Source organism: Galleria mellonella, unplaced genomic scaffold (genome assembly GCF_026898425.1).
Source record: "Galleria mellonella isolate WM207_F2 unplaced genomic scaffold, CSIRO_AGI_GalMel_v1 utg55, whole genome shotgun sequence".
Lineage (NCBI taxonomy): Eukaryota > Metazoa > Arthropoda > Insecta > Lepidoptera > Pyralidae > Galleria > Galleria mellonella.
This window is the reverse complement of record NW_026442115.1, coordinates 676,623-688,628: the sequence shown is the minus strand read 5'-3', so window position 1 is coordinate 688,628 and position 12,006 is coordinate 676,623. Positions and strand designations below refer to the sequence as shown.

General features: G+C 32.7%; 1 protein-coding gene and 1 long non-coding RNA gene across 2 annotated transcripts in view; both read left to right on the top strand.

Moving 5' to 3' along the window:
• Positions 1–12,006, top strand: part of LOC113521293 (WW domain-binding protein 11) — a 328,701-nt gene that overhangs the window by 313,352 nt on the left and 3,343 nt on the right. Inside the window, exons 2-7 of the mRNA XM_026906785.3 lie at positions 615–770; positions 2,228–2,353; positions 2,770–2,867; positions 3,545–3,691; positions 4,070–4,183; positions 10,965–11,159. Of these exons, the coding sequence (XP_026762586.1) occupies positions 707–770; positions 2,228–2,353; positions 2,770–2,867; positions 3,545–3,691; positions 4,070–4,183; positions 10,965–11,159 (744 nt within the window). The 5' untranslated portion in view covers positions 615–706. The remainder of the gene's footprint in view (positions 1–614; positions 771–2,227; positions 2,354–2,769; positions 2,868–3,544; positions 3,692–4,069; positions 4,184–10,964; positions 11,160–12,006) is intronic.
• On the top strand, positions 5,554–9,986 carry LOC128201555 (uncharacterized). Its single transcript, XR_008253287.1, has 3 exons — positions 5,554–5,758; positions 5,999–6,082; positions 8,515–9,986. It is a non-coding gene; the product is annotated as an uncharacterized LOC128201555 (long non-coding RNA).

Here is a 12,006-nt window from a genome sequence, read left to right as displayed (position 1 = left end):
GTAATTTATGGTTTTAGTCGACTAAATTTTAAATTCGTTTCTATATAAGTTGTCAATATTAGATAATGATTGGTTTTCCTTCTTTCAGGTCATAATTGTGGTTCAAAATAGGACGTAACTAAGGTAGACCTGGATATATTGATTTTGAAGTTTTATCATAACCTTTTAAAAGCCCTAAAAATATTGTCCTATATTTTGTAATATTTACATATACGTGCCTAGTTTTATTACCTATAAATAGTATGCTTTAGATATTGGAGAAAATAGTGTAGGCATTTTTTTCTCTATTATATTTATCATGTCGGAAGCTGAGATGAAAAATTACATTAAAAAAAAATTATGTACATTTGAAACAATTTAATATAATAATAATAATGTTTCACTTGGAATAATTTAGAGATTTTTGTACAGAACCTTAAAAGACATTAAACTTGCTTTTTCTTACAGCTTAGATTAAGTGGACATGACTAACATGTCGTCGTAGTCACCTATGATCATAGATTAAGGATAGTAGCTGTCAACAAACATTCAAATGCTGTCAACAAAGCAAGTGTCATATTGTCAATAAGTCAATCAGTCAATCATAAAGAAGCTATCTTATGGTGTGTTTAAATGTTTGTATTTTTAATTCGTAATCCAGAAAAAATATAAATTAAACAGCTGTTACTTTATATATACGACGAAGCTAAAAGATTAACACACAAAAATGGGGCGCCGATCAATTAATACCACTAAAAGTGGTAAATACATGAATCCAACAGACCAAGCAAGTAAGTAATGTTTTGTTCAAACTAAAATTTTTTTAGACCGTTGTTCTCCGATCTCCGGTAGTTAAAAGTTTCTCAAATCATCTTAGATCATTGTCCAATCCATACATTTTGTTAGTGTTATGAAAATGCATAATTTACAAAATGTATCCGCAATCTCAAAATGTATCCGCAATCTCAAAATTTATATTACAATACCCACGATGTATAGTTTCTAGGGCACTTCTACCTCTTGAATAGTAACAATCAGTAGTCCTTTCCTATATGGGCTTGCATAGACAAGAACATTTATCTGCAGCAATGATTGCTTTTAAGTCTGAGTCTTGAAGACAATACTCAATATAAATTTTGTCTGGTTATAAAGAAGCTTCATTATAGCTGATAAATCAGATATACCATAATAATCTATTAAAGGTGCGGGGTGGGGGAGACGTTTCACCAGTAGTTGGCGATCACAGTTAGGTTTTGGTGATGTTTTAAGATAGATGGTACTGCCCATTCCTCATCCTTTAAGCTCCCTTAGTTGCCTCTTACAACACCCATGGAAACAGAAAGAGTTTTTTTTACAATCTCATAAGTAGTGGTCTATTGCAAGTCTACAGAGTCCACCCCACCAGTGTATACCGATAGCGCAGGTGGGGTTACCATTCTATTATCTCCCATTAATAAAAGTCCACAGAGTCCAGTGAGGGGAAGAGTTTGTTTGTTATGGAGATTATAGGCTATTGCTAGCGATAAACCCTGTCAGGTTGACTTCCATATGGTCCGTCCTGGAAATTATTGCGGTTAATTCCTTTCCATTCCTTTTTAATGGATGATAATGAAATGGTAACCCTTCCCATGCTATCGGAATACACCAGCAGGGCTCCTGGAGGATTTGTCACAATGGATTAAGTGACCTGTCTTCGTCTTCATTTAAATAGCAATATACTTACAATATACTAAGCAACTGTCATGCTCATGAATACTTGGGATATCAGAGATGTCACTTGCATGATAACAATTCTTATGACACTAAGTTCAGTAAATCTTGGTACATCAGTTGATGTATCAGGTGTATTAAACTGGAATGTAGCTGCATGTTTATTTTTATAACATTCAAAACATAATCTTACAACAGACTTTGTAACTGATACATACTAACTTTTGCCCGTCACTTCGTCTATATACCAGATTTTATGTTTCTTCCAGAATAAAATTGTGAAAATTACATCGAATTTGGTGTAGTAGTTATTGTGTAATGTGGGAACAAACATATTGCCAGACAGACAAAATTTCTGAAAATTATTGCTTTGGCATCTATTGCTCTTATATAGACCATCATATTAATTTTCCCTAAATGTCTTCTATGTACAAACATTGTCTAAATACAATTTTGTTATATTAGTAAGAAACACAATTTTATATATATTCTTATCTGTGGTACTTACCTATATTTCTTTATATTTGTATTCCCTCAGGAAAAGAAGCAAGGAAGAAAGAATTAAAGAAAAATAAAAGGCAAAGACAAATGGTAAGAGCAGCTGTGCTTAAAATGAAAGATCCCACACAAATATTGGAGGAATTGCAGAAAATCGATGAAATGGGTACCTGTTTTTTTATTAATTAACTTTTTAAGGGATTTATGTTTCTTAATATTAATTTTTTAGCTGAATAACAGCAACTTATAATTATATTTATATCCATATGTATTTTAGTATTATGAAAAGATAAAATTTGTTTAGTTTGTAGAATTACTAAATTGATTCTCAATTGTTTTTTAATTAAAACTATATTTATTATTGTCTGGGTAATATAAGTTACAATAGTCTATTTGAAATTATTATGTGAATGAGATAATTAAGACAGAAATAAACTTTTGAAATCAGTGAAAAGTAGGCGAGGACTTCACCTATTATACCTACATATAAACATAAAATAATAACTGACTCAATAACTTTAATATAGGTATGGTTATATAGTAATTATTACTTATTTAATAGTGAAAGACATTCTGTTTTAGAGTACAATGTATTGCAACCTTCACCACTGAATGAGAAAGTACTAAAGGAGAAACGAAAAAAGCTGAGAGAAACCTTTGACAGGGTTCTCAAAATGTATGTAAGTATAAATCATGTTTAATAAAATATTCTTACAATTCCCTAATGGAGTAATTTGGAATTTGTCAACTACGATTGTGATTTAGAATCTTCACTTCACATGTCTATTTGTGAATTAAAACAAATGAACAGAAATATTAATAATATCTCTAGTTCTCAAATAAGTATTATTTTAATTTTTATTAGATATTTCTATACCACCCCTATTTCAAAATCAATGAATTATGAAATATATGTATGAAGATATATAATTAGCATTTTTCTCTCTGGTTATTGCCAAATATTTATACATACATCTAAATATAATAGGTTGTATGTGGTTAGTATTTAATAACACTAATGGTATCCCTATTTTATTGAGCATATTATAAATATGCTTACATAGCAATTATTAAAATTAATATCATAGTGAGATTATAGTGTAGGTTCCAGATTAATATGGTTACAACAGTAGTTAATAACAGATTAATTGGGCTCCAAAATATGTATAATCCTGTAACACACTGATGAAGCATTATGATTCACTAGAAAACTTATGGAAACAGTACCTCACCCAATCTTTAAATATTAATACTTACTACTTGTTAGTTACATTTGTAAACTGTAGCTGACATGATTATTTTACACTTTTTACAATTTATTACCATTGTAATACAAGACATTTATTCTCTGTTTCAGGATAAAGATGACCCTGAGAAATGGGTAGAACTGAAACGCCAAGAAATGGAATATGAGAAGAGGAGAGCGCATTTGATTTCATATTATGAATCAGTAAAACATGCACAGTCAGTACAAGTCGATGATATTCCCTTACCGACATTACAAGTAAGTATTCAATTGTCTTATAAAAATAATTATACGAAATTAATTTCAAGTTACAAAAACCAGTGAAAAAATATTGTGAAATCAAAAGTATCAAAGTTTCTGGTTACATTTACAAGATAGTGACATTGTTTTATTCTAAAAACTTGTGGAGCAGTATTTTTTGTTTTACAAAATGAATATGTGCATTATGTTTTTAGACGTTTAAATATGAAACTGTTGATGATAATTTCATTAGCAGTATTATGAAACCAGTTTTACAACACTAGTCCTGTAATGTTCATTAAGCTAATAAATAATATAAATTTAAACTGATATAAATAATGAAACTTTAGTATGACTCTTTGAAGTTATTATTTATTAATAAAATTGTCCTTTCAGGTTCCTGAAAATGTTATTTACAGTAGTGTACCATCACAAATTCCATTGCCGATGGATATTACATATCCTTCTGTACCTGTCAAACCGATATTGAAGAAAGATACTGCATACAGAGTAAGATATTATAATGATAGTACCAAAGTCAAATGTTAATATATTTCGAAAAAATATAATTGCAAGTAGAGATGGGTAATATCAGATGTCTATATATTAAGTTCTGGATATTAATTTGCCACTCATTGCAATATCGTCTATACCAGTTAGATATATACATTACGAGCGTGTTTTCCTTTTCAATATTATATACTGGATAACTGATAGTTAATATACCTGTTATTGGGCCTATATATGTATGGATGTTGTAACTACAATATATATAAAATATATATATATATATTGTTTCGATCACCAATCTTTTCCCTTTTTCGAGGCGTGAATAAATTTTTATTCTTGATTTATTATATTTATTAATGAATAGATATACAAATAGTTAAGACTGTAAATTTTATATTATATAAAAATAACTTGAAAACTGTTCCGTGTACACACATCTACCTACTCTCTTGAAAGCCATTAGTTTTTTTTTTTTTTTAAAGACTTGAATGTTCCATCTCTCCGGTATTCACGGGGTGAATAGCAACGACTTGTCTGGTGTTGCTATACGGAGAACATTATGTGCTTTATTTCTCCTTATGTGCGTAGACATCCTCCCCCCGGTCGATGACTGAAGGTTCAGAGGCTCGAAGATCTGTTTTATCATCCTCGTGAAGTAGTGGGCAGGTTTGGTGCAAGCTTCGCCGATAAATTCCTTTCGCAGTTTTAATATCTGCCACTCTAGCAACTCCATCTCGTCCAGGGTACAATTTATGTATACGTCCAACTCTCCATTTTAGTGGTGGAATATTAGGCTCCTTCAAGATAACCATGTCTCCTTCCTTTAGATTGTCTTGATTTATTCTCCATTTATTCCTCTGTTGCAATTCACACAAATATTCGTTTCTCCAACGTCCCCAAAAGTGTTGTTTCAATTGTTCTAGTAGTTGGTACCGGTTTAATCGGTTTGGATTAATATCTTGCAAATTAGGAGATGGCAATGATGTTAGCATTCTACCAATTAGGAAGTGCCCTGGAGTTAAAGGTTCTAAGTCTGTAGGATCGGATGAGAGAGGGGTCAAAGGTCGGGAATTTAGGATTGCTTCGATTTGTGTGAATAAAGTCGACAATTCCTGGAACGTCAAATGCCTATCACCTAATATTCTGACCGCATGAAATTTGGCCGCCTTTACGCCGGCTTCCCAAAGACCTCCAAAGTGAGGAGAGTATGCAGGTGAGAAATTAAATTTAATGCCCTCATCAGCGCCAAACGTGGAGATGTTTTCATGTTCTGAATTTAGAAAACTATTAATTTCATTATTTGCAAAATTACAAAATTAGTACCGTTGTCACAATAGATTTGATTCGGTTTTCCTCTGCGTGATATAAACCGACGAAGGCACATAATAAATGCATCCGTTGATAAATCGCTAGCGATTTCTAAATGTATTGCCTTTGTGGCAAAACAAATAAATAAGCATAAATAGCTCTTCGATATTTTACAACCGCGTCCCTTTCTGTCTGTGATCAAGAACGGCCCGGCAAAATCTACACCGCTGACTTCGAATGGATAACTTGGAGTAACTCTTGAAGCTGGTAAGTTTCCCATTAAAGGATTTATAGATTTAGCTTTCATTAATCTGCATACAGAACATTTATTTATTGTACCACGAGCCAAAATTCTACCCTTCAGAGGCCAGTATTCATTTCGTATGTTGGCTAATAATAATTGTGGTCCACTATGTAAATGCTTTTTATGCATATATGCAAAAAGAAGTTTAGTAAAATTGTGACTGCAGTCAAGCAAAATTTGATGCCTTTTTGTATAAATTTCAGAAGAATTTTGGAGACGGCCACCGACACGCAGGAACCCGTTATCGTCTAGAAATGGACTTAGAGAAAGCAGTCGCGATTTAGAAGGTAAGTTTTTGTTTATTTTTAAAATATTTATCTCAGTAGCAAAACATTCTTGTTGATGTAGTTTAATTAACCTTTTCATCGCTAAATTAAGTTCTTCGACAGTTAAGTGTCCCGTATGTTTGTCTATTTTACATTTACTGTTATGTAAATATCTTAGTATATAAGCCATGACTCTCTGTAAAGTTGTAAATTTAGAATACTTGTTGAAATCAATAATTTGTGTGACTTTATTAATATTAATACTTGTATGTGTGTATGTAGTTGTAACAGTGTTTGTTAATGTTTTAGCAGTAGTAGTTAGATTTTTTCTTTCAGGTAAATCACTTAGAAGTGCAATGTTTTGCGGCCATTCCCTTTCATCTTGCCTTAGAAATTCAGGACCATCCCACCATAAATTTACCCTCTGAATTTGTTTGGGATTCAAGCCACGCGATGCTAAGTCAGCTGGATTTAGTTGACTCGGCACATGTCTCCAAGATTGCGCAAGTGTTAGCTGCTGAATTTCCGATACTCGATTGGACACGAATGTTTTCAAGTCGCGAGATTGCGAGTGTAACCACCCAAGAACTATTGATGAATCTGTCCAGAAATATATAGATGTAATTTTACGTCGAATTGAACTCATTACCTTTGCACTTAACCGGGCTGATAATAATGCACCGCAAAGTTCTAATCGAGGTATACTAATAGCTTTAAGTGGAGCGACCTTGGTTTTTGCACATAGTAATCTAACTAAAATATTTCCTGCATCATCAATCGATCTCATGTACATGCATGATGCATATGCTGATTCAGATGCATCTGAAAACGCATGTAGCTCGACATTAATGGGATTAGCTATACAAACACAACGAGGAATACGAACAGATGATAGACTGTTCAAATTTAAAATAAAATCTATCCACAACTGTTCCAGTTCCTTTGGTAAAGGATCATCCCATTCCAATTTGCTCAACCATATTTTTTGTAAAATCATTTTTGGAATGATAGTACAAAGTCCTAATAGACCTAAGGGGTCAAATAATTTAGCTGAGTTGGACAGGATTGATCTTTTAGTAATCCTCTCTTGTGTATTAATATTTAAAGAAAACTCAAGAGTATCACTTCGTGGATCCCACTTAAGACCTAAAGCACTAGTTCGAGCATTCACATCTAAGTCTTTGGGTGTCAAGGTGTCAGGATTATCATCAAATATAGATGGGGCGTTCGTTCGGAATTTACGAAGCGGAAAGCAAGCAGAGGCTAGAATAGTAGTTACAGAGTTAACTATATTTTTTAACTCATATTCAGTCTCAGCACCCGATAAAAAATCATCTACATAAAAATCTTCCTTCAATAACCTTGCTATAATAGGATCAGTGCATTCCAATGACAATTGAATGAGGCACCTGGTACTGAGAAATGGTGCAGAAGCGGTACCATAGGTTACGGTGTTTAATTGAAATGTTTTAATTGGTTGCTGTTCGTTATCACGCCATAAAATTTTTTGCAAACTGCGCTGATTAGGGTCGACAAGAATTTGCCTATACATTTTTTCAATATCTCCTGTGATAACGAATTTGTGTTGTCTATAGCGTATTAAGATAGATAGTAAATCGTTCTGTACTACTGGACCTACATATTGAATATCATTTAAGGATTTTCCAGATGACGTTTTTGACGATGCATCGAAAACCACACGTAATTTTGTGGTACTACTACTCTCTCGGATTACTGCATGATGCGGAAGATAATAGCCTAATTTTTCATGATCGGATATTTCATCAAGATGCCCTAACTCTTTGTACTCATATATAAAATTACTATAATTTCGATGGAAAGAAGAATCGCGTTTAAACTTTCTTTCCATTTGTTTAAACCTTTTAAGTGCAACGTTGTATGAATCACCTAACACTTGTGGTGATTCTTTAAGTGGAATTTGTACACAAAATCTTCCATTGTCATCTCGTTTAGTAGTTTCTCGAAAGAACCTCTCACAATAATTGTCATCAAGAGATTTAGGATTATTAGGTATTTCTTCTAATTCCCAGAACATAGCTAGTTGTTTATATATCTCTTGAGAAAAATGGCATTTGATAACATGACTATTTGAACTACCTCCGCTAATAGGACCGGTTACAATCCAGCCTAATTGAGTTTTTTGAAGGATAGGTAATTTAGGACCTAGTTTTATTTTTGAATTATCTAGCAACTCCCAAAAAACATCAGCTCCCAAAAGAATATCAATTTCTGATGATTGATAAAACTTAGGATCTGCAAGTTGTATATTATTTGGAATACCTAACCCATTAATACATATTGATTTGTGAGGTAAGGAATCTGTGATATGAGGTAAGACATAACATCGTATCGGAATGCTAAAGGTGTTCACTGTAGAATGTATTGTGATATCTATTAATTTAGTAATGTTTAAAGTTGTGTTTCCTTTGCAGATTCTACAGCCGCTCATTTTGCACTGGAATGATCGATGGCCGCCTCGGAAACAATTCTTACATAGACGACCGGCAGAAACCTTAGCAATACGTTCTTCTATTGGTAACGATTTAAACATACTGCAGTCAAACAACTTGTGTTTTAAACCACAAACTGTGCAAGAAAAATCAGGAGATGTCTTTGAGGAAATAATAAATGATTTAGATTTAACCATATTGTTGCGTTTTTCATTTTTATTTGATCTATTAGCATTGACTGTCTCTAAAACTGTTGCCCTTTGACGTAAAAATGTATAAAAATTTTGTAAAGTAGGTGATTCCTTATTGCTTCTAAATTCTTCCCATTTACCCGCTGTAATACTGTCTAATTTACTAACTGCTATGTATATAATAATCGTGTCCCATGAATCGGTCGGCTCTTCTAAACTATTTAATGCGCTTAAATTTTTAGAAAATGCATCAATTAAACAACGAATACCCTTATCTGATTCCTTAGACAAAGGTTCGATTGAAAATATCGCTTTTAAATGCTCATTAATTAATATACGTTTATTATTGTACCTATCACATAATAAGTTCCAAGCAATTCGATAATTAGCTGCAGAAACAGCGATAGAACTAATAACGTCACTGGCAGCGCCATCTAGATAGGACTTCAAATAGTGAAACTTAGCAACTTCTTGAATACTTCCATTCTCATGAATCAAAGACAGAAAGGTATCCCTGAAGGTTATCCACATGCTGGTCTGTCCGTCGAATCTTAAAATATGTAATGGAGGTAGCTTCAGATTTAAGGCAGACTGAGTGTTGGCAGATGAAGTTTCAGATTGGTTTTCATTATTGTAATATTCTAACAGAGCTTCAGCTTCAGCAATTAAAGAAAAGAATTTATTTTCTGTTTGTTCGCGTTCCTCAATTTGTTTATCTAAATCTTCATCCAATACCCACTTCTCAATGTCTGTCTGCACCTTATCAAAGTTATATGATAGTTCACGAGTTTTTACTAGCCTTAAGTTTAATTCATGAATCCTAACCTTATTTATTTCTCGAGTTTCCAGTAATGGTCGTAAATATTTTTCAAACAATGTTAATTGAGCTCTAATTGTGCTCCGTTGTTTTACTAAATCTTTATAGTCTGCCATTATTAAAGTGCAAACAATGAATCAATAGGTACTGACTTATACTGAAGTAATTCACACATTGAAAACAGCTCCAAGTTAATATGTTATAGAACTTAGTAAATCAAAAGTAGCTACAAATATATTTGTTGAAACCTCTCTGAATACCCGATAAAAAACACCGGCGTGAATTTAAATATGATTTTAGTGATCGTTATATCGTACTAAAAACCTCCACATACAATATAAAATGAAATATTAATAGTTAAACTAAAAATATATCCGTACTTTTAATTGTCAACTTCTACCCACACAAAAAAGGAATGGATAGGAATTTATTACAATGATTGGGCTTACTTCCCTGTGATTATTGTTTCAAATCTTCGAATAACATATAGTGTTGATGATGGAGATTTTTGCCACTTGATAAACTTGTAAATTTGTAAAGTTGAAATCACGTCGGGGTCACCAATTTGTTTCGATCACCAATCTTTTCCCTTTTTCGAGGCGTGAATAAATTTTTATTCTTGATTTATTATATTTATTAATGAATAGATATACAAATAGTTAAGACTGTAAATTTTATATTATATAAAAATAACTTGAAAACTGTTCCGTGTACACACATCTACCTACTCTCTTGAAAGCCATTAGTTTTTTTTTTTTTTTATAAAGACTTGAATGTTCCATCTCTCCGGTATTCACGGGGTGAATAGCAACGACTTGTCTGGTGTTGCTATACGGAGAACATTATGTGCTTTATTTCTCCTTATGTGCGTAGACATATATATATATATATATATATATATATATATATATACAATGTATAGGTATTGCTGTATGTTACTCACCCTTAATTGCAAGTGTTATGCTTGCAAATATATTTTTTCAGAGTATTGGGAGTTGTCTTCTGTTTGTATAATAATAAAAGTACATTTATTCAAACTATAAATATTTAGGTAATACAATTATAATAAGTATATTTCCATCATATCAGTATGTGTATATGCATAGGCGTATTTAAAAGCGAGCCGGGTGGACCCTAGAATTTCTGGTACCACACCAAAATTTGTGTGGAGCCTTCAACTACATGCAAAAATATATCTGAGAGTACATGTATATATATAGATAGGGCGAGGAAAGAGATTGCTAGTAATGCGGACTACAAGTCCCATTACTAGCAATATACTTTGTCAAGTCGACTTTCACCAATATCATCAATTAAAAAGTACCAGTAACAGCTTCCCTCTGGATAACAATTATAAATACCTCAATGTGTGTATGTATTATAAGTTATATCGTAATTTTTTAAGGAATAATATTCTATCTCAGGACAGACCATCTGGCTTAGAGCCTCCAGGAGTTCCGCCCGGTCCGCCTGCCGACTTCCAATTGCTCCTCCTCGAAGCCGCTAAGAATGATCCGTTATCCACTAAGAAGGACTACCGGTCTAAAGTGGAGTTCATGAAAGAGAAAAAGAACATCCGATTCTCTGATATGGCTGACGAGGGACCGCCAGGCGAAGCTGTAAGTTGTATTTTTGTTCTTATTTGTTTTATATACAAAATATTCATTACAAGTATTTATTTACAATTCCTTTTTAATGAAATGTCGTGTCCCTGTGTTAGTCGACGCTCATTATCGAAATCACTCAATCAATTTTAATGAAGTTTTGTAAATGTGTTTTGTTTGCTTCAATTTGAGAGATAGGTAATTTTATCCCGATAAGAAAAAATTATGTCCCCTGTCGTCATCTATTGGAAACATTTTTTCTTATTATTATTTATTATTAAAACGACGGATATTTGGTACTTGTACGAGTACTATAAAAAGATTGCACTTTAGTAGAAATGGCGATAATAATTCCTTTTGTATTTTATACCAGAAATATGGTTGAAAATATATGTATATGTTTTCTAAAATCATGCTCTTCTTTTTTTATTTTGTTCTACCACTTATATAATGCATTTTATTCTTAAGAATCGTTTGAAATGACGCCCACAGCCACCTTTTATCACCGCATCGCTTGACATCGACAGGGAATTCATCCTCACACGCTTGCACCTAAATCGTTACGTAGAGTACGGTTTCAAAGGAATTTTCTCCCGTAGTATGAGTACTAGTATGAGTATGAGCTGTAGTATTAGCTCCCTGCCAAGGTTTTCCTTAGAGAATACAATACGGGGTTCTGAATACAATATGGGGTTCTTCAAATAGGGTATACTAAGTTTTTTTAGGGTCGCCAACTGTAGCGTACATTGGACTATCTGTACGCTCAATTGCCATCTTTGTGGTATAAAAAAAATTGTAATTTGACAAATTCGGATAAACGAACGAAAAACGAAAAACGGATTCTGAAGTACTGATTAAATTG